Source organism: Bos mutus, chromosome 8 (assembly GCF_027580195.1).
Source record: "Bos mutus isolate GX-2022 chromosome 8, NWIPB_WYAK_1.1, whole genome shotgun sequence".
In the NCBI taxonomy this organism is placed as follows: domain Eukaryota; kingdom Metazoa; phylum Chordata; class Mammalia; order Artiodactyla; family Bovidae; genus Bos; species Bos mutus.
The window spans coordinates 38,071,101-38,093,861 of NC_091624.1; the positions used below are offsets into that span (position 1 = coordinate 38,071,101).

At 49.1% G+C, this 22,761-nt stretch overlaps 2 protein-coding genes across 4 annotated transcripts in view; one reads left to right on the forward strand and one right to left on the reverse strand.

Annotated features, from left to right (window-relative positions):
• Positions 1-2,812, forward strand: part of LOC102282203 (clusterin-like) — a 30,232-nt gene extending 27,420 nt beyond the window's left edge. Inside the window, exon 7 of the transcript XR_011465100.1 lies at positions 2,707-2,812. The gene's annotated coding sequence lies outside the window, so the exon portion shown is untranslated. The remainder of the gene's footprint in view (positions 1-2,706) is intronic.
• A 772-nt stretch (positions 2,813-3,584) lies between these two features.
• The window catches only part of LOC102268085 (L-gulonolactone oxidase), a 31,513-nt gene continuing 12,336 nt past the window's right edge, over positions 3,585-22,761 (reverse strand). For 2 of the 3 annotated variants that reach the window (XM_005903009.3, XM_070375480.1), the window contains 7 exons: positions 19,933-20,118; positions 11,713-11,820; positions 10,580-10,656; positions 8,238-8,387; positions 7,240-7,404; positions 5,132-5,222; positions 3,586-4,357 (listed from right to left, as the gene is read on the reverse strand). In XM_005903009.3, coding sequence (XP_005903071.2) covers positions 4,229-4,357; positions 5,132-5,222; positions 7,240-7,404; positions 8,238-8,387; positions 10,580-10,656; positions 11,713-11,820; positions 19,933-20,118 — 906 coding nt within the window. In that variant the 3' untranslated portion in view covers positions 3,586-4,228. Of the gene's footprint in view, positions 4,358-5,131; positions 5,223-7,239; positions 7,405-8,237; positions 8,388-10,579; positions 10,657-11,712; positions 11,821-19,932; positions 20,119-22,761 lie in introns of all 3 variants that reach the window. The other variant, XM_070375481.1, reaches the window with a different exon arrangement.

A 22,761-nucleotide genomic window follows, 5' to 3' on the forward strand; every position in this document is an offset into this window, starting at 1 on the left:
CACTCAATCTCAAAAGGACTCTGCAATGAAAATTTGGGGGGCGGGGAATGACCTTCAGGCTTTAAAAGGTCTCAAATCAAAGGAAGACTAAATTATAATTCATCTAAAGCCTGATCTAGGAAGGGGCCTTGGGTTCTCTGGTAGTTAGAAAGTCTGTTTCCAAAATATTCTTTGACCTCAGCATTCCAGGAGTTGAAGTTTAACTGAATCTCAAGGTTTTGGACTTAAGCCATTGCAGTGGGTATTCCTTAAAGCCTGCACTTGTCCCCTTGGGGTTCATGAAAGGGGCCATAAAACACACAGCAAACTGGCACTCCTGCCTAGGGTGGAAATGCCATCTAAAAATTTGGAAAATAAAACACTGCTCAAAAGTTTAAAACACAATTACATAATGGAATAGAAGACAAAATTCACAGATTTTAAACATTTAATTCGAGCTATTGAAAATATGGGTTTTGAGATGTACCTTGATTGAAATATTTAGGGGCACTGTATTTCCTAAATTGCTGTGTGACATTGAACAAGTTTCCTCAACTCTCTGAGACTTGGTTTTCTCATCTGTACAACAGGGAGTGACTTGGACTCCACCTTTTCCCGAGCCTCAGAGTTTAGTCCACCACGCTTTTCTTTGTATTAACGTCACCAGTCTATCTCTTTCCTTATATATCAGACAGCTCCTCCAGAGAAATAGAACCAGTGTACATGTTTATGTTAGACTGATGTCAAGGAGCTGGCTCAAGTCTGACAGTTGTAGGGCAGCCCCACGGGCTGGAAACTCAGCCAGCAGCTCTTGAAATAGAATTTACTCTTCTCTTAGAGATGTCAACTTGTGTTTTGAAGCCCTTTCTAATGTTGCATGAAGCCCATGTGGATTGTTATTGTTCGGTTGCTAAGTCGTGTCTGACTCTTTGCGACCCCATGGACTGCAGCACGCCAGGCTCCCCTGTCCCCCACTATCTCACTGGAGCTCGCTCAGATTCATGTCCATTGAGTTGGTGATGCTATCTAACCATCTCATCCTCTGCCACCCCCTTCTCCTTTTGCCTTCAATCTTTAGCATCTGGGTCTTTTCCAATGAGTCGGCTCTTTGCATCAGGTAGACAAGTATTGGAGCTTCAGCATCAGTACATTATTGAGGGTAATTCCCTTTAAATTAACTCACTGTAGATGCTCAGTGCTTCCACAAAATACCTTCAGAACAACCCCTAGGTTAGTGTTTGATGAAATGATTCAGACTGTTGTCCAGTAAGGTGACATGTGCCTACCAGCTATGCCTGGTGGTGGGGAGCAGGGCTGGTTTCATGGGTTAGCTCAGCCAGTGCTGTGCTTAGAAGGTCCCTGTACTTTTTAATTGTATATTTTAGTTTTGGGTTGTGCCGTGCAGCATGTGGGATCTTAGTTCCTTACCCAGGGATCCAACCCATGGCGCCTGCACTGGAGTATGGAGCCTTAACCACTGGACCAGCAGGAATGTCCCAGAAGGCCCTTGTGCTTGGTTGAGTGCTCTGTTGTCACCCTCTTGAAATTTGTGTTTTAATTGAAGTATAATTGTCTTCTTGAAATTCTTTATCGTCTTGCGCTGGGCCCTGTGATTCACATAGCCTGTCCTACTGAAGGTGTAGTTTTTGCCCTTGAAACCATGGCCTCGGATCTTGAACCAGTCTCTCTGGGGAAGCTGAGTCCATGGGGACTGACCAGGTCTCCATGGCTGTGCCATTTCCCTGACACTTCATCACACACTCCCTGGCTTGGCTATTTAATGTCCTATGAATGTTAGTCTTGCTTCCCTGAATTAGAATATACATTGCTTTACTTTTATTGGTGTAGAAATATATATAATATAGAATGTACCGTGTTAACCATTTTTCAGTGTGCAGTTCAGTGGCATTAAGTGCATTCACTGTATTTTATTTTTTCATATTTATTTATTTATATGGCTGTACCGGGTCTTCATTGCAGCATGTGGTATGGATTGAACCTGGGCACCCTGTGCTGAGACTGGACACCAGGGACGTCCCAAGGACATTCACTTTATTGTGAAGCCATCACCAGTCTCCAGAATTCTTCATCTTCCCCAACTGGAAACTGTACCAGTTAAACACTGTCTCCTAGCCTCCCTTTCTCCCAGCCCCCAGCACCCACTATTCTATTTTCTGTTTCTGAGTCTGAATATTCTAGGTACCTCATATAAGTGGAATCGTGCAGGATTTGTCTCTTTGTGACTGGCTTATTTCAGTTAGCAGAAAGCTTTCAAGGCTCATTAATTGTAGGATATATCAAAATTTCCTTCCTTTTTAAGTCTGAGTATTATTCTACTGTATGTGGAATATGAGGCCACGTTTTATTTATCCAGCCGTCCATCAGTGGACATGTGGGCTGCTTCTACTCTTTGGCAATGGTGAACGATGCTGCTATGAGTATAGGTGTGCAAATATCTGTTTGAGTCCCTGCTTTCAGTTGTTTTGGGTGTATGCCCAGAAGTGGAATTGCTGGATCGTGTTTTATGTTTTTTGAGGAACCCTGTACTATTTTCCTTGGCAGCTGCACCATATTATTACAGTTTCACCAGCAATATACACAGATTCCAATTTCTCCATGTCCTTGACAACACTTGTTATTTTCTGTTGTTGTTTTGGAAAATAGTAATCCTAATGCATGTAAAGGGACATCTCATTGTGATTTTATTTTCATTTCCCTAATGATTAGTGTATGGATGTGAGAGTTGAATTGTGAAGAAAGCTGAGCACCGAAGAATTGATGCTTTTGAACTGTGGTGTTGGAGAAGACTCTGCAGAGTCCCTTGGACTGCAAGGAGATCCAACCAGTCCATTCTAAAGGATATCAGCCCTGGGTGTTCTTTGGAAGGAATGATGCTAAAGCTGAAACTCCAGTACTTTGGCCACCTCATGCGAAGAGTTGACTCATTGGAAAAGACTCTGATGCTGGGAGGGATTGGGGGCAGGAGGAGAAGGGGATGACAGAGGATGAGATGGCTGGATGGCATCACTGACTCGATGGACATGAGTCTGAGTGAACTCCGGGAGTTGGTGATGGACAGGGAGGTCTGGCGTGCTGCGATTCATGGGGTCGCAAAGAGTCAGACACGACTGAGCAACTGAACTGAACTGAACTGAATGATGAGTGATATGGAGCATCTTTTCATGTGCTTATTGACCATTCGTATATTTTCTTTGGAGAAATGTGTATTCAAGTCCTTTGCCCATTTTTGATTAGTTTGTTTTTGTGTTGATAAATTGTAGGGGTTCTTTGTATCTTCTGCATATTAACCTCTTATGAGACATATGATTAGAATATACATTTCTTGATCCAGGAGCCTGTCTTAAGGTTCTTTTAATTTCCCCCAAAGCACTTGGCACCTTGTAGATATTCAACAAAAGCTTTGTGAAATACTAGCCACAACATGTGGGAGGTCAGAGGCCACTTGAAACTGCAAAAGGAATATGAAGAGCATTTTCCAGGCAAGTCCAAGACTCTGGAGGGAAGCTGGGGAATCAAGGAGCCTTCTGTTCCCAAAGGATTACCTTGGAGATGGAGAGGAAGGAGCAGAGACTAGACTAAATGAACTCTTGGCCTTTATTAAAAAGAAGGCAAGGAAAGTCCCCCTTTCCAAACATCCCTGGAATAGACATGCTGCAGGTTGGGCTATGGGAGGTCAGGTGGACAAGTGGACCCCCTGAAGAGAACAGTCCCAGGGCAGGGCACATGCCTCTGAGCATCTGAAAGACCCTGGAGGGTGAAAGGAAGCAGGGCACAGCACACACGACCTCTATGTCTAAACGTATGCTGGTGGGACTCCTCCTTATGAGGGTAGGCAGGGTGACCCCTGGAGCTCCAGACATCCAGCCAGCAGGTGGAACCTGTGAATGGCCGAATCCTTACCTCCTAGATACACAGAATGTTTGGGGGCTTCTCTGTGTCCTGGGAACAGGATGTGGTGACTGCAGGCTTGGGCTAAGAGGATGCTGCTGGAGAGATAAAGGGATTTGGTGCTCTTCCTTACCTAGGGTGTTGTGAGGATGAAGGAGGTAGGGGATGCCCAGACCCAGGTTCCTTGCTGTGGATCAGAGAAGCTGTGGGTGTCCTGGCAGAGGGCCCCAGGGGAGATGTCTGTTCCCCATCAGGACAGCGGGACACTGAGCCTTCAGCCCTGTGGGAGGTGGGCCTGGAGGTGGGATGAGGTGGGCTAGACTTGTTTTCTGTTTGTGCTTCAGTAGAACACTTTCTCCAGATAGGCATTCAGGAACATCCCCGTGGGGTCCAGCTTTTCTCGGATGGCACAGAACCTCTGGAAGGCCGGGTACATTTTCTCAAAGTCCTTCCGGGTACAGTTGTGGGCCTGAGGAAGCAACCGGAGACAACAGGCCTTGTTTCCCGGAGCCGGCATTTCAGCGGGGCTGCAAACCTGTGTCTGTGTGCCTGCATGTGTGATCCCCCATCCCTTGGCACACACAGAGCACATGCGTGCAGGTATATGCATGCACACACTCATAAACCAACATGCGTGTACCACACCCATGTCTGCATGTATGCACATGTATACATGCATATAGGCTCATGCACAAACACATGTGTTATGTGTGTGCACATATGCACACACATACATGCATGCACATACATATAATGTGAAGAGCCCAAACAGGAGGGAGGAAGTTCTTGGAAAGCAGAGAAGGAAGCGGTTAAAATGCAGTATTAAAGTTCCCGTTCCATTTGCCATCGGGCAGTGGAGGGGGCTCTGGCCCCAGTTCTACTGCTAATTAGTAAGTCCCATCATCTCTGAGAGACCCCTAGTTTCCTGTCTGCTGAATGGACTCATTGCCTTAGCCTGCTTATAGGGTTTCTATGAGAATTAAATAAAATGAAAAGTGAGCACTAAAAACTTGAAGGGAACTACAGTCACTGGGCTGCTGGAACATGAATGCAGAGAAGCTGGTTTAGTTGAGGTGGTGGAGGTCCTCCTTCCTCTGACTTGCTCAGCTCACGGTTTCCCCAGGAGGTTGGAGCCCTGGGCAGGCAGGACAATAGGGAAGAGAGGCACCCTCTGGTGGAAGCCCTGGCTCACAGTAGCTGCCCAGCTCCCACCCATGGTGAGGCTCCAACAGACGCGTCTTACCTTGGCCCAGTGGGGCCTGCCTCCCACCTTCTTCATGATGGTCTCATAGGCCAGCCAGTAGTCCAGCCGCGGTACGTCCTTGCCATAGGGCCTGAGGAGGGGGCAGAAGGAGGTGAGGCTATGCTCTTGTCTTGTGTGGTCTCACCCATGGTTATCAGGCATCTTGCCCAGCACTTGTCCACACAGCACGGATGGCAGTGACTCAGCATCCTGCAGCTTTTGCTCAGACGGATTTGGAAAAAGTTTACAACCTCTTACATATATTTTAACTGTCAACTGAAAGTTGCTGTATTTTTGTTGTTGTTCAGTCATTCAGTCATGTCCGACTCCTTGCAACCCCATGTGTATGAGTGTGAATAATTTTAAATTAATACATTTTTTTCCTCTGTGTGTGTGTATATATACACACACACTTATTTGGGCTTCCCTGGTGACTTAGTGGTAAAGAATCCACCTGCCAATGCAGGAGATGTGGGAGACATGGGTTGGGAGGATTCCCTGGAGGAGGAAATGGCAACCTACTCCAGTATTCTTGCCTGGAAAATCCCATGAACAGAGGGAAAATCCTATGAACAGAGGAGCCTGGTGGGCTACAGTCCATAGGGTTATAAGAGTTGGACATGACTGAGTGACTAAGCATAGCACATACAGTTATTTAAAGATTTGAATTTTAAATCTAAATAGTTTAAAATGTAAATTTTAAAAATTTAATGTAAAGATTATTTAAAAGATATATACAAAAATCTTAAATAAATAGATATATAAATATTTCTATCAGAATCACCTCATTTGATGTATGGAAATCACAGCCAATATAACCTAGTTGGTCAGTCCTTGCTGCAAAGTCAGACTTACTGACAGAGAAGAATCAGAACTCACAAAAACTCAAATGTTATGATGCAGCCCCCAGGCGAATTTTCTTGCTTCTGAATTTGGATTCACTGGCAGGGACAAAATGGACAGACATCTTGAGGACTGAGCCAGGCCCTAAGTTTGTCCCTGCGTGAAATAAGCTGCCTTCTGTTCAGTGTGGGTTTCTGAAATTCTCTTTTCTGGCTTCCGGACCCCCCTCCAGGGCAGCGCCCTCTTAAATTGTCCCTTGGGATCCCCTGAGTTTGGGGGTATTTTACAGATGGGAGAAATAAAGCATAGTAAGATTCAGGCTGGGTGAGAGGTGGTCTGTTTGTCTTTTACAAAGTCAGGGAAGGACTAGTATCAGTGGTGGATGGGAAGGAAGATAGATGTGTCTTAAGCAAGGAGTTTTAGAAAAGATGAGTTTCTTAAACTGTGTGTGTCCTTAAGCCTCACATGGGAGGTCATTGCCCAACCAACTCAGGAAACAGTAACACAGTATGAGCGTAAGGTGTCTGCCTATGGCCCGGCGGAGCTGGCTAGATGGGCGCCGTGTCCAGGCATAACTCTGTTTTCTGCTGAACTGAAACCTGGCCTCACAGTCCTTCTCAACCCAATGTTCCGGGCTCTCAGAATCATTGCCTAGGGCAGCACATGAGACAGCATAAACTTGTCATTCCTTAATATCAGTTTTGCAAAGGGTAGCTTTGCATATTAACATTAACATTTGCCTGTATTCTCAGTCACTCAGTTGTGTCTGACTCTTTATGATCCCATAGGCTATAGCCCACCAGGCTCCTGGGATTTTCCAGGCAAGAATACTGGAATGGGTTGCCATGCCTTCCTCCAGGGGAATCTTCTGGACCCAGGGAATTGAACCTGTGATTCCTGCATTGGCAGGTGGATTCTTTACCACCAGAGGAGCCCATTACGTATTACATATTAATTAATAGTACATATTAATAATATCTCCAATAATAACTAACAATTATAATTATTATATATAAATAAAACAATTCTAATTAACAATAATATTATATATTAATTAACATTAATGACCACATTAACACAGTACAGCTAGAAAGGGTAGTTGTTGGAACGGGAAGGAGAGAGACTATTTTCTGCTGCTAGGACCAGGGAAGTCTCCCTGGAGAAGGTGGCATTTGAACTGGCCTTGAAAGCTGGGGAAGGAGGGAGGGGCCCTTCGAAGGGCAGGGACCTGCTTCCCCAGCCCCGCCCCCGAGCGAACCACTCACCTGTACATGATGATGTTCATGTAGCAGCTGTCGCGCTGGAAGCAGGGGCTCAGCAGGATGTCGTCCCCGCGAGTGAAGCGTACCTCCACGGGGTAGTGGGCCACTACCTTGGGGTTCGCCTCCAGCATGGCCTTCAGCTCCAGCAGGGCCTCTTTGGTCTTCTCTCTGCCCTCGGCCCAGGGTGGGAGAGGGGATGGAACCCAGACCTGAGGAAGGGGCCTCCGGAGATGTCCCATGAGGCTCAGCATGGCCCCCAGGAAGCCCCTTCCTCATGGCTTCTGCTCTTAAAGTCCTTCTCACAGAAGCAGAGAGCTACCTCCTGCTCCTGCTCCAGCCCCCAGGACCCCCACCCAATTGGAGGCTCTCCTCAGGTCTCTTTTCTGGCCACAGCTGTCCCAGGCCGTGGCCTCCTCTTCTTCAGATAGGATCAAGCCACTCTGATGCCAAGATTCCTACGTTTTCTAATAGTCCAGCCCTGAGAGTCTGGTGGCCCCAGCCCCTGAACACTGTGACAGAGGGATCTCCTGAGCCCTGAGCACTGATCCCCCTTTTCCTGGAGAAAGACAAAGAGGGGCAATTCAGAGAGGAAGCTGCAGTGAGTCGGGTACAGACCTAGCCTCCGTCTCAAGAGGGTCCCTCCCCGTGAAGAGGCCCCCAGCCTGCCAGGTGGGCTCTGCTAACGGAGGGACTGAACACAGGGTACAGTCTTTCAGAAGAACCAGATGCTGGCCACAAAGCCCTATGTTTCAAGTCTAAACCTGCTCTCCCAGCCTCATGGCTGGAGAGGGGCCAATGGGGAGAGTGGAGTGGATCCCTGGCTGGTTTCCCGAGAGGCACAATGGTGCAAGGACACTGAATGGGGATTTGGAACTTTCCGTTTCCCCCAGAAATAACAGGTAGGATGGGGAGCCTGGTTGGCAGTGCATAGGCTATGAGCAGGACCCAAAGGGAGCTATATGTTGCTGACCTACCCGCAGGGTGGCCCACTCGGCCCTTACCTGGGGATGGCCCAGTCCTGGACATGCTGCTTGAAGCGGCACTCGTAGGTGAAGATCTTGTGGCTGAGGTTGCAGTTTTCCTTCTTCCCGTTGAACAGGAGCCAGAAGAAAAAGCGATTGATCCAGCCCACAAGGCCTGGCAGGAAGGTGCTGGGGGGCAGGGCAGAGGGGTCATGATCATCAAATTATCCAGCGGTTAAGTACTGGCTGTGTTGCGGGCAGTGGACCGAGTCCTTTACAAACCGGGGCTTCGTTCTCTACATCCTGTGCCACATGTGCTAATCTGCAGCCTGGAAATCCCTCCAGGGAACCTGAAGATCCCCCTGCAACACTCTCTCTGTGGCTGCCCAGGGCTCCAGTTATGGATTTTAGCCTACGTTTTATTCTTCTCTCCCTCTTTAATGACTAGGTTGTTTTTAGTGTTAGAGTGTTTCATCTTAATCGTGATTTAAAAGAAAAAAAACACAAAATTTAGCCTCTTAACCATTGTTTAAGTGTGCAGTTCCGTAGTGTTAAGTATATTCACATCACTGAGCAGTGGATCTCCAGAATCTTGCAAAACCAAAACTCTTGTCTCCATTAAAAATTAACTCCCCATTTCTCCCTCCAGCCTCCGGCAACCTCCATTCTTCTCCCACAACCTTCCATACTTCCCGTCTCTGTGAATTTGACTGCTCTGGCTGCCTCGTATAAGTGGAATCCTCAATATTTGTCCTCTTACGTGTCTGGCTTATTTCAGTTTTCATCATGTCTTCAAGATTCGCTCACATTGTAGCCAGTGTCAGAATTTCCTTCCTTTTTAAAGGCTGTCTGGTTTTCCATTGCATAGCTATATGTCCCATTTTGTTTAGTCATCAGTTGGATAGTTATGTTCACTTTTTGGTTGTGAACACAGATGTGCAAATGTCTCTTTGAAATTGTGCTTTCAGTTCTTTCTGACATATAGTCAGAGGTGGAATTGCTGGGTCATAAGGGAAATTCTGTTTTTAACTGTTTGAGAAACCTCATACTGTTTTCCATAGTGGCTACACCAGTTTATATTCTCACCAAGAGTGCATGCGTCCTAAGTCGCATCCAATTCTCTGTGACCCTGTGGACTGTAGCCCGTCAGGCTCCTCTGTCCATGGGATTTCTCAGGCAAGAATACTGGAGGGGGTTGCCATTTCCTCCTCCAGGGGATCTTCCTGACCCAGGAATTGAACCTGTGTCTACTGCATTGGCAGGCGTCTTTACCACTGAGCCACCGGGGAAGCCAAATCACCAAGACCCAATCCATCATTTAGCTTTCACCACTGCATCCTTGGGCACATGGCTCAGCAAGCGGCCCAGAGCTGCAAGGGTGAGGCCAAGTGGACGTGGTTTCCAGAAGCTACTAAGTGAGAGCCACATGGGCGGGGCTCACAGGCCATGGAGCTCCCTCAGAGCATGTGTCCCGGCCCGGGATGTGGCCACTGTGATTTAGAGCTCAATTTATTTGGATGCTTCCTGGCTTGGACTCCACAGACACAGGCACATAAAGCTGCCAGGCTGCTGTGATGGAAGGGGAGAGAAGTCTGGCTGGGCATTTTCCACTCTCACCCCCAATCCATCATCTGATGGAGCAATGGCCTCCAGGCTGGACTCACTGTCTTTAATAAGACACCAAAGTCTCCAAGATAAAAGACTAGATGGATACACTTTACAATAAGTTTAAATATGTCTATATACCATAAGGGCTTCCCAGGTGGTAAAGAATCTGCCTGTCAATGCAGGAGACACAAGAGAAGTAGGTTTGATCCCTGGGTCAAGAAGATCTCCTGGAGCAGGAAATGGCAACCCACTCCTGTATTCTTGCCTAGGAAATCCCATGGACAGAGGAGCCTGCTGGCCTACAGTCCAGGGGGTCTCAAAGAGTCTGACACTTAGTGGCTGAACAACAACAATAGCAGCAACATACTTTAAATATGTGTTGCCTATATTATTTATGTGTATGAAACATTTCAAAAGTTTTTATCAGATGCCATTCCACGTCTTGGCTGAATATAGCATCACTGCTCAAGGACCCATAGGCCTTCCTCATCACTCATAGTTATGTGTCTGGTGCTTGAGCCTGAACACAGACTTCAGGCTGGGAAGGAGGTAAGAAACTGGACAATAGGAAGGTTCACATCACCCATGAGTCAGGGTGTGCAGCCTGGGCATGGGTATTTTTTAAAAAAGCTCCACAGGGTTGGAATTCACTGCTCTGGACCATGCAGACAGACCCAGTTTGCATGTCTGAAGGTGGGATGTTGTTCTCCTGATGGACCACATCCCCAGAAGTAGATGGCAGGTGCTGGGGAAAGATACAGTAGCATTCCTACCTGATCCAGAGTAGGAACTCCAGTAAGTAGAATCCAATAGCGTAGTCCCAGAACCAGTTGGCTGAAGAGGAGGGCGGCTGGGAAGCAGAGTCTGTGGTCAGTTCCGAGCTGGAGCTGAGTGTCCCAGGAGAGTGTGTGTGCTGGGGGAGGGGGAACCCACTTGCCAGGATGATTGAAAGCCTCATTCTTGGTGGCACTGCCGATCCCCATGTCCTGTCCCCTTCTGTTTCGTGCTTATGTGATCGTTTTGCTCAAGACCAAGAAATGCCTATGTCTCTTCTCTGCAGAGCTGATGAGCCTGGTGTTCAGCAGTCACCCTTTATGAACCCCATGCCAGCCCCATACACATAGTAGGTGTTCTGGCCTTTGCCTGACTTGTCTGGTCAACATTTTCCTGCTGCTGCTGATGCTAAGTCGCTTCATTCGTGTCCGACTCTGTGCGACCCCATAGATGGCAGCCCACCAGGCTCCCCCATCCCTGGGATTCTCCAGGCAAGAACACTGGAGTGGGTTGCCATTTCCTTCTCCAATGCATGAAAATGAAAAGTGAGAGTGAAGTCGCTCAGTCGTGTCCGACTGTTAGCGACCTCATGGATGGCAGCCTACCAGGCTCCTCCATCCATGGGATTTTCCAGGCAAGAGTACTGGAGTGGGTTGCCATTGCCTTCTCCAACATCTTCCTAAGTGATGGCTTTATTTTATTCTGCTGAGAAGCAGCCTGTTTGCCAAGGACATGGTGGTGAGGAGACAGAACCATGGGTTTCTTCCCCTGGGGGGTGGGAAGGATGGGGTGCTGGAGTGAAGGTGGGATGTGCTAGCTGGCTTCTGAGGTCTATCCTGACTGCTTAGGACTCATTAGCCAGTCCTGCCAACACCTCTGTCTCTGCTTCCCACATCTGGATTTTCCCTTGACCTCCTACTCCTGTATCCCTGCTCACAGACTCATGGACCCTTACTGGGACCACCTTCCCTCTCCTTCCACCCTCTGGCATTTAGTGCTTCTCTCCTCATGCTCAGGGATGTTCACCCTTTGCTTTTCCTCTCATCTCTCACCGATCATCAGGATGATAATAAGTGTTAGGTGCCCTGGGAGCTGGGCAGTGTTGGGGAATGGGGAAGATGCCCACAGCTACCTTGTTGGTGTGGTCCTGGTAGATTACACTGACATTCTCACTGTGTGGGAACCAGAGAAAGCGGAAGTATTCGGATTTCTTCAGGTGACTGTCCAGGTTGTCAAGAACCTGAGAAAGGAGCAGAGATTGTGTTGGTCACATTTGATGGTGGGGATGCTGGAAGTTGGGCCCCCCCATCAAAAGAAAATATCCAAAATTGTCCTAACATTGCCAAATAACAAGGGGTGTGTCCTATAAGATGCTGGACGTCAAGTAGTAAGGAATCTATCGCCAATGCAGGAGATGCAAGAGACACAGTTTCGATCCCTGGGTTGGGAAGATCCCCTAGAGAAAGGAATGGCAACCCACTCCAGTATTCTTGCCTGGATAATCCCATGGACAGAGGAGCCTGGTGGGCTACCGTCCATGGAATCACAAAGAGTTGGACACGACTGAGCACACGCATGCCACGGGCATTAAAATGGTCCACTTTTTAGGCTGACTTCATTGAATTATGCAGAGGATAAAAATGAGTTCTCGGTTATCCTGACTTGAACAAAGACTAGCTGTATAAGTTTGGGCAAGTGCCTCAATTTCCTCATCTGCAAAATAGGATTAACAACAGTATCTATGTCAGGATTGTTATGAAGATTAAACACACTAAGGCCTAGAAAGCCCTTAATGTGGTGTCATGAGCGCGGTAAGCTCCACACAGGAGTAAGCTGCTGCTGCTACCATCACTCTTCCACTGCCGTTGGCAGCATCACTGTCATCCTCTCTTATTCCCACAACCCCTGACACTGCAGTGGGCTTTAATAAAACGAACAGGAGTGTCTGACTCTGAATGGCTCATCCGTATACGTCGAGATGTCACAGAGCAAGTCATCTCTCCCTGACACCCATCAGGCTGACACATGACAGATTCTGAGCCACAGGAGATGCAGATTTGGGGTTTGACAGGCAGCTGGGAGGGAGGGGGAGAGTGCTGGTTTTGGAGTAAGTTCTGGATTCAAGTCCTGGCCTGGTGACTTGGCAGCTGCACAACCTTGCGGATCCATATCCCTGGAGCCTTGGTTTCCCACCCTCCCCAACAACACATGGGCAGTTGTACAAATGAAATGAGATAATCTATGCTGAAGCTCCTGAGTAGAGTGCCTGCCTGTGGCATGTACCCAGTGGAGAGTTTAGGTTCTGAATGTGAGCAATCCTGGCACACATCTGGGGATCTAGCCCTATTCCCCACCAGGTTCCCAGCTGCGAGTTTCAGGAAGCAGCATCTCTTCATCTGTAGAACCAAGACAGAAATAGCTTTCTGTCCTTTTCTTCCTTCCTTCCTTCTTTCCTTCCAGGACTCTTGAGAGAACCAAGGGAGGTCATGGATATGAAAGTAGTTTACAAGCTGTAAACACAGCAAGGAGATCAAACCAGTCAATCTGAAAGGGAATCAACCCTGAATTCTCATTGGGAAGACTGACGCTGAGGCTGAAGTTCCAATACTTTGGCCACTTGCTGCCAAGAATCAACTCATTGGAAAAGACTCTGTTGCTGGGAAAAATTGAAGGCAAAAGGAGAAGGGGGCAGCAGAGGATGAAATGGTTGGATGGCATCACTGACTCAATGAACATGAAGTTGAGCAAACTCTGGGAGATAGTGAAAGACAGGGAAGCCTGGTGCGCTGCAGTCCATGGGGTCACAAAGAACTGGACACAACTCAGCAACTGAACAACAACAAAAACCACCTGTGATTTCCATATCTGGCCATGAAGGAAGGAAAAACCAAGGTGAAACACCAAGGAATGAGTCCATCTAAAACTTCAATTTGGAGCACCTGGGAGCAGTGGAATTTTAGGATTCTGGGTCCTGGTCATCACTTCAGGGAGGACCCCTGACTTGTTAACTGATGCTTGATGGGGCCCAGGAGATACAGGAATGGGCGGACCATTGTCACCTTCCAGTGACCTGGCTGCCATCCCCAACCTCCCCTGCCACACGTCAGCCCAGGCTGTGGGTCACCCAATTGCATCTCTGTTCATATCTCTCCAGCCTTCCCCTAAAATCGGCTCCTGCTAACGTGGCTTAGTCCAGGCCCTTCTTAGCTCTCACTGGCTCTTCTGCACTAGCCTCATAATTTTCCCCATTTTTCATCTTTCCAGACAACATCTACAGGGAAGCATTCCAAGACACAGCTCAAAAATCCCCAGCAGTGCTCCATTTCCAATGGAATCGAGCCCGAATAGTTCAGCACTAAGAGGACTTCTTCCACACACTCTGTCCAGTTCTGTTGCCACTGCCCACAAGTGACCACATGAAAAGGGTCAGATCTGAATTCAGATGTGCTGTAACTCAGATGCTCAACTCAACCCCACCCCTACCCCCACCAATGCTGTCTCCTTCCATTCTAAGTGGTGTTTATTTATTATATTACATCCATCCCAGAAGTATATTACAGGTACTGAAGCATACATCTGTCCTGAAAGTCATCAAGCCTCTCATTCACATTTGGTTTCTTCTCGAGGACAGACATCAGCACATTTTTTTCTGTTAAGGGCTAGATAGTAAATATATTAGGCTTTGCTCTCTCTGTTTCCTCACCTCTGCTGTGGTAGCATGAAAGCAGCCACCGACAATACGTTAATGAGGATCGTTGTGGTGTGTCAAGAAAACTTTATTTATAAAAGCAGGTAGTGACCCAGATCTTGCCTGTGGGCCAGTTTCCCAAACCCTCATCCTATCCACTGCCATAGGGACTTGGACACAGTAAATGCGGCAGGGTTCTTTGCTGTTGTTGTTCAGCCGCTCAGTAATACCCGACTCTTTGTGACCCCGTGGATTGCAGCACACCCGGGTTCCCTGTCCGTCACCATCTCCTGGAGTTTGCTCAAACTCATGTCTATTGAGTCGGTGATGCCATCCAACCATCTCATCCTCTGTCATCCCTTTTTCTTCCTGCCTTCAATCTTTCCCAGCATCATAGCCTTTTCTAATGAGTTGGCTTCGCATCAGGTGGCCAAAATATTGCAACTTCAGCTTCAGCATCAGTTCTTCCAATGCATATTCAGGGTTAATTTGTTTAGGATGGGCTGGTTGGATCTCCTTGCAGTCCAGGGGACTCTGAAGAGTCTTCTCCAACACCACAGTCTGACAGTATCAATTCTTTGGCGCTCAGCCTTAATGGTTCAACCCTCACATTGTACATGACTCCTGGAAAACACTATATGGACCTTTGTCCACAAAGTGATGTCTCTGCTTTTTAATATGCTGTCTAGGTTTGTCGTAGATTTTCTTCTAAGGAGCAAGTGTCTTTTCATTTCATGGCTGCAGTCATTGTCCACAGTGATTTTGGAGTCCAAGAAAAGAAAGCGCCCTATGATTCCTTATTGGAAGAGGAGGCCCTCTTCTGCTGGGCTGTAGATCCGTGAAAAGTTCAGGAAGAAACACCAGGTCCCTGTCACTATCACTTCCATCCTGACTGGGTGATGGACCCATGGCCCATCTCCTCTGGGCAGAACTATTTCTCCTGGGAGGATAGGAACATGGTCTGGAGCTCTGCCTGGAGGATGGGACTGAGAGAGTGGAAAATCCCCCTTCCCTCCTGTCCCAGCCTCCGGGGCCTTCCCAGGTTGCCCAGAATCTCAGCAGTAAAAGTAACGGTGGCACCCCTTTCTGGGCGCCCAGGTTCCCACCAAAATGGAGTAATGGAGCCACTTTCACAGCACACTTTGTGCCTCTCTCCTGGCATCTGTCATTTCTTTTCCTCCCTGCTTTAGAGGGACAAGGCATATCTTTCCTCCCATGCTAAACTCCAAGCTCCTCCAGGCAGGCAGCATGTACCCCCCAGCTCTGTGTCCCTGTGGTCCCTAACTGAGCATTGTGTGGTCACTGAAGGATGGAGCCCCCTGCCCTGGACCCATCCCACTGTGACTCTCTTCAGGGCCTACAAACAATCCTATCTGGGGGAGGAGGGTCCCCAGGATCATGTTTCCTCAAGTCTAATTGGTGGTTCCTGGGAGCACCATCAAAGAGGGTGGGCCCCAGAGGAACGTCTTCCTTGGAATGTCATTGGCAGGAAGGGTTCTAGAGGGTTCCATCCCCTCCAAAATTAGCACCCTACTGAACTGACTCACAAGAACTGATTACCAGGCCTGTGAGCAGAAGCTGAGGGCTACCTGTCCCATGGTTGGGGGTTACCTAGTCGTCACTGGCCAGCCACTCAAGAGAGTGGCGGGCATTGGGATGCTGCTGACAAGGTTGGTGTGTCCCAGGGACCAACCCTGCTTCCTGCGGCACGGGGGGAGGCGGTGACGCAGGCAGCCGGCTATACTTCTCACATCTCATTATGATTTGCATGGCATAAAGGGCAAAGGTTGACAGCCATTTCCAAAATCCTCCAGTCTTCTCTCTGACTGTGATTTCATACCAGTTGGACTGCAGAAAGTTGGGAATGCTGAGACCTTGTCATAAGAAGCCAGGGAGGCCACCCCTTTCTTGGCCCCTCTGCCCAGAAGCACTGATTCCAACTCTCCCTTCCCCTCATATGGCTTTGAGCGGCCTTCAGAAGCTGTGTTGAGGTGCAGATAAGAGAATCAGACCTGGGAAGCAGGGAGCTGCGTCTGAGATGGACCACACACAGCACAGGGGTGGGCAGGAGAGGGTAACCTCAGAGAGGGGTGGATGTTAATAAATTCTTCCTTGTGGCTCAGACAGTAAATCTGCTGTCAATGTGGGAGACTCGGGTTCGATCCCTGGGTAGGGAAGATCCCCTGGAGAAGCGAATGGCAACCCACTCCAATATTCTTGCCTGGGGAATCCCATGGACAGAGGAGCCTGGTGAGCTACAGTCCATGGGGTTGCAAAGACTCTGACACGACTAAGTGATTAAGCACACATTGGTTCTCAGGCACCTGCCTGCTCCTGGAAATGAGGTCTCATCATTTTTCTTTTCGGAAGGAAAACATTCAGGGGGAGCAAGAGTGAGGAGAAGCTGCTCCAGTGACAGTTTTCTGATCAGTCACTGAGCAGACTGGGAGCAGGGAGCAGCCTGGGACTCGGCTTCCCACCTGCATATTACTCTTCCTCCCAAGCATTCCCAGCCCCTTGAAGGGGCCCTTTAAAGGCTGCTCTGAGCGGAGAGGGTAAAAGAGAGTTGAATGCAGGGCCATGGACAGCACACGCCCCTGGGAGGAAATCATAGGGTTGTAAATGCCACCCACCCTCTGCACAGTCCTTGTTTGTGGCTAAAACTGGGCGGGGAAGGCTTGTCCATGGGCGTGATGGACACTGATGATGGGCCTGGTGGAGACCCATGCAGCTCCGGGTGGAAGACCAGCCAGAGTTGTGCAGAGGAGAGAGAGAGAATCCACAGAGGACCTGCTGACTCACAGAAGAGGAGGAGGAGCAGCATCTAGCCTTGTGAGCCCTCGAGGGATGGGCCGGGGTCACAGGGGAACGGTGGGGGAATCCACACCAGGATTCATGCCCCTCCCCAGGGATAAGACCCAAGAACATCCCCAGATGCTCCAGGGGAGAGAAGGACCCTCTGTCTCCAGGGCGGGGCACAGTTTTGTATCCAAGTGCTGCACTGGTTTATGTAATGTCAGGGCTGGAAAAGACCTCAGGTTCATCTAATCTGACCCTACTTTTAAAATGGCAAAGAAGGGACTTCCCTGGTGGTCCAGTGGCTGGGCTCCATGCCCCAGTGCAGGGGACTTGGTTTCGATCCCTGGTCAGGGAACTAGATCCCACATGCTGCAACTGAGACCTGACCAGACAAATAATTTAAAAAATAAAGGCTCCAAAAGTTTGAAGGGCTTGGTCCAGGTTCCACAGAGGGAGCTGCACAATCAGGCTTGGGGCTGCCTGCCTCCCCAGAGCCCCTCTAAATACTCACCGAGCATTCACTGCTGTGTAATTGTGTATGTGTGTTGGGGTTGGGGGACAGCCTGAGATAAGACTGCAAGAACCAGGCCTTAGGTGTGGTCAGTCTTAATACATCTCTGCCAGGTCAAAGGAGGAGCAGGAAGAGGGTGGAGTCTGTCTGTCCACTTGGTTCTAATGCCCTGGTAGGAGCCCCGGGGCCAATCCTACTGGTAAAAGAAGAAGCAATCTCTTTATCTCTGGGTCAAATTATTCAGCTTAAAAATGAACAAGTTCTGACCTAAGTGAGAGGCCGGAAGGTGGTCCCTTTCTTATTGAAGGTGATCTCTGCCCATCTCCCTTCTCTGCCTGAGATGCCGACCCCTTAACCTGCCCACCGCTCCATTGACACCATGCTCACTGAAGTCAGCAGTGATCTCCTGATGACCAGACCCTGCTGTTGCTCCCCAGCTCCTCACAGCGTTGGACTCGTCTGGCTGCTCTGCTCTGGACTGAGCACTAAGGCTCCCTTCTCTCCTCAGCCAAGCCCTCTCTCTGTGGGTGACCACATCTACTCTCACGGCCTGAGGGGAGTGTCGACCTCTGCTTTGTGCTGAATTGCATCGACCTAAAATGCAGCATGTAGAAGCCCTCATCCTCGGCATGTGACTGTATTTGAAGCTAGGGCCTGCTTGGAGTGAACAAGAAGCTTAGATCAGCCCCTTAACACTGGTCTGGGGATGTGACTAGTTGAAGCAGGCTCTTGAGGTGGCTCAGAGTCTGGGGTGGCTCCAGGTGGACTGGTTCTACCCTCTTGGAGCTCCCTGGCTTAGCCACACAGTATCACTGCCAAACAATTCCACGAAATGTCCTTGTAATCCTTTCTTGGGCCAAAGCATCAGGCAACTCATTTGCCAAGACTGGCCCACACATGCTCAGCATTGATGCTCTAGGAATCAATGCCGCATCCCCTCGACCAGCATCCCCAACCTTTTTGGCACCAGGGATTGGTCTCATGGAAGACAAGTTTTCCAAGGACCAGGACAGGGGTAATGGTTTCTGGATGATTCAAGTGCACTTTATTTCTGTCATTACTACATCAGCTCCACCTCAGATCATCAGGCATTAGATCTCAGGGAATGGGGACCCCTGCCCAAGAGCATCCCTGGAATCACTTTGTCAGCCACCAGTGGAGAGTTCTGGGGCTAAAGTTCCACAAACATCATGTGTGCTCAGCTGCTTCAGTTGGGTCCGACTCTTTGCAGCCCCACCCACTGTAGCCTACCAGGTTCCTCTGTCCATGGGATTCTCCAGGCAAGAATACTGGAGTGGGTTGCCATACCCTCTTCCAGGGGATCTTTCCAACCCAAGGATTGAATCCGCATCTCCTGCGTCTCCTGCATCTCCTGCAGGCAGACATTTTACCGCTGAGCCACCAGGGAGGCCCCACCAAACACCATGCCTCTGCATAAAGGACCTTCTGCATTTAAATCCTTTGCTGTAAGGTTTATAATGTATTAGAAATTCCAATGGTAAGGATTTTTTAGACCAGATGCTAGATAACAGAATTTTCCATTTTTCACTGACTAGGTACCCTGGGGAGCGTGTTTTGGTACTGAACTAGATACTTTACAAGTGTTATCTGAGTCAATTCTCAGGTTCAATCCTTTCAGGTAAACATGATTTACTCTGTTTTTGCATGAGGAAACGGGCTCAGCAAGGTTAAATGGCTGACTCAAGGTCACTGCTTGGGGGTGGTACTGCCAGCATTCAGTTTGACCCCAAATTCCACCATAACTATGTGGGGCCAGTAGTGTTCACATCACTACCAACTCCATCTGTGCAGAGGGTCTACTCATATTGAATAGTGAGTTGACTATGGAGGAGCTCAGATGCTGAGGGACTTGGAACCATAGATTTGAGTCCTGTAGCTTAGCAATTACCAGGGATAGATCCATGTTTATCAGGCATTTCTGGTCTATTGCATGCTATCCATCCATCCATGCATCAATCCATCATCCATTCATCCATCCATCTGATCATCTGTCCATCTAGTCATCCATCCATTCATCATCCATCCATGTATCCATTCATCCATCCATCCAATCATCCATTTTCCCAGCTAACCAACATGGGTTTTCATTCATTCAAAAAACAATCCTATCATTCAGAAGCCATCCTTTCTGCCCCTCATCATCCAGCTCCTCTGAGCTCCACTGACCTGCTCACAAAGGGATACTGCCACAGTATTCTGGGGTCAAGGAAGGGCTGGTGAGGTCAGCTCACTGCCCCATTCTGGGGACCTGCAGAGGAGCTCAGAGGAGCATGACTTATTAATGTCCTCCATTTCTCTTCTGAGGCTGAGCAGTGGCAAAGGAGAGACAGTACCTCTTTCAAGGTTGAGGGGAAGGTGGTCTCCTGCAAGTGGAACTGGGGCACACACTGCAGTGTGACTGTGAGGATGACTCCGAGGCAGCCCAAGTGCACGCGCGCAGCCTGGAACACCTCTGCGTTGCTGGACTCTGAACACTCGAGAATGGTCCCATTGGCTGTCAGCAGGGTCAGTGCCACCACCTGGCGGTGGGAGAAGAACCATGCTTCAGCATCCCCAGGCTTCTGGCAAACCCCTCACTTCCCTGTTTGTCCTTGCAAATGAGGCCAAGTGTCTCCGATTCCCAGATGTATCTGGCCATGATTCCCACCATGTTTCTGGCCCCAGAGACTTTCCCAGCTAGGTCTCCAATCACAGCCCGAGGGAGCCTCAGTCTTGGGGGAGGGTAGGAGGAGAAATGGAGTGAGGGGGGCTGTTTCTGGGTGGCATCAGCCCTCAGCAGGGAGGGGGCCCATCCATCACAGGCATTTCCATGGCACCCCAGTGGCTTGCCCTCCCCCAGCTGCCTTGCTCATCCTGTGGATTTCAAAGTCAGGATTCAGCAAGCTTGTCCTTTGCCCGGAAGAGAGCTAAGATGAAATCAACTCCAAAGAGCACGAGGCCCTGGGTGGAAATGGCTCATAAAGGCAAAGGGTGTGCATGCATCTGGGGGTCCGGAGCTGGCTCTGCTGTCCCAACACACAGCCCTGGGGACCAGAGTCCCTTGCAGGCTGTCTGCTCATTGCCCACAGCACCATCTCAGCCATGTCTAGTCCATTTTCTCATTTGGGGACCTCTCCCTTGCCTTAGGAACTAGATTCCCCTACTTGGCTCTACCAAACTCAGAATCTCTGGGCTCTGCAGAGTGGGCCGCCCAGTTGGAGACAGGTGATGAACATCACTCTCCTTGCCCTGGGCTCCTGTCTCCAGAGGAACCCTCTTTCATTGCCTGCTGAAGTTCCTCTCCACACTCTGCTATCTGCTTACTGGGATGGAAATTGCTTTTGACATGTGCGGTTGGTGGCAGGGTGCCCAGGGTGAGAGAACAGATAAAGCTGAACTAATTCTGATTAACAGCGACCTAAACCAGAGAAGAGAAACTGGCAGAAGTGGGGCACAGTGGCCTGCTGTGGGACTGAGGGCGTTAGGATGGTTTTTATTAAAAACACAAACAAACAGACTTTGTTGGAGATTTGGGGATGAGCTGAGCACTGGCCAGTGAAACACAGCAGCGGGGTCCAGCAATAATAAAGGTGGGCACTGACTCACCAGCTGTGTGATCTTGGATGTGTGACTTAACCTCTCTGTTTCCTCATCTGTGAAATGAGGGTCATAACCAACTCAGAGAGACTGGGTGAAGCACCCAGTTAAGTGCCTGGGGGACAGTAGATATTAAAGATGCCAGTGTCTTCCCCTTGCTCCCTGCCATCAGCATAAGTGTAGAATTAAACAGAGGAGCTCTCACCCCCATGTGCCAGGGCCTGTCTTACTCACCTGGGCTTCCTAAGGGAAAGAAAGTAAAAGTGAAAGTCCCTTGTGAAAGTGAAAGACTCTTTGTGACCCCATGGACTGTAGCCCACCAGGCTCCTCTGTCCATGGAATTCTCCAGGTAAGAATACTGGGGTGGGTTGCTATGCCCTCCTCCAGGGGATCTTCCTAACCCAGGAATTGAACCCAGGTCTCCTGCATTGCAGGCAGGTTCTTTACTGTCTGAGCCACCAGGGAGGCCCAAGAATACTGGAGTTGATAGCTTATCCCTTCTCAAGGGAATCTTCCTGACTCAGGAATCGAACGAAGGACTCCTGCATCGCAGGTGGAAGGGGTGGGGAGTTGATAGCTTATCCCTTCTCAAGAGGATCTTCCTGACCCAGGAGTCGAACCAGGGACTCCTGCATTGCAGGTAGAAGGGGTGGCTCCCTTCCAAGTGTCGTGAACTGTCATTGGGCCCCCAGGCTCTCATACACACTGTCTCATTAACCCCCAACCTCCTACAGGTTGAGGAAGATTCTCTTGAGGTAACAGCTGAAAACAGGGATGCCCAGATGAGTTAAACAACCTGCACACATGTGCACACCCAATGCATGTGGGAGGCAGGTTTTGGCCCCACATCTGAGTCCCAAATCTGTGCCCCATACTGGATTCCCATGAAGTTTAAGAAATACTTTTGGGTGGGAACTTCCATGGCAGTCCAGTGGTTAAGACTCTGCCTTCCAGTGCAGAGGGCAGGGGGTTTGATCCTTGGTTGAGGAGCTAAGATCTCACATGCCCAAAACCAAAACATAAAAAAGAAGCAATATTGTAACAAATTCAATAAAGATTGTAAAAAGTGAAAGAAAAGAAAGTGAAGTCGTTCAGTTGTGTCTGACTCTTTGCCACCGCATGGACTGTAGCCTGCCAGGCTCCTCCACCCATGGGATTTTCCAGGCAAGAATATTGGAGTGGGTTGCCATTTCCTTCTCCAGGGGATCTTCCCAACCCAGGGATTTAACACTGGTCCCCCGCACCGCAGGTAGACTCTTTACCATCTGAGCCACCAGGGAAGCAAAGTGGTCCACATCAAAAAATCTTAAAAGCTTTTGGGTGAAGGTCAGATGTGATCCCAGGCCCATGTGCTCAGCTCCTTCTTGGCTCCTCCCCAACTTGCTAACCTGAAAAGGCCCTTCGCCCTGCCTGGCTTCCAGTTCAGAGCTTTCCCTGGGGATGGAACCCTTTGCTCTGCTTGCCCTTTTCCCCAGGGTGGCCAGGAAGCTCCCTAGAGATGGGGCTGTGTCAACACACATGGGGGTGCCTTCGTCACTTGTGTCTGCTGGGGACTCATGAGGTTCAGAGAGACAATGTTTCTGGAG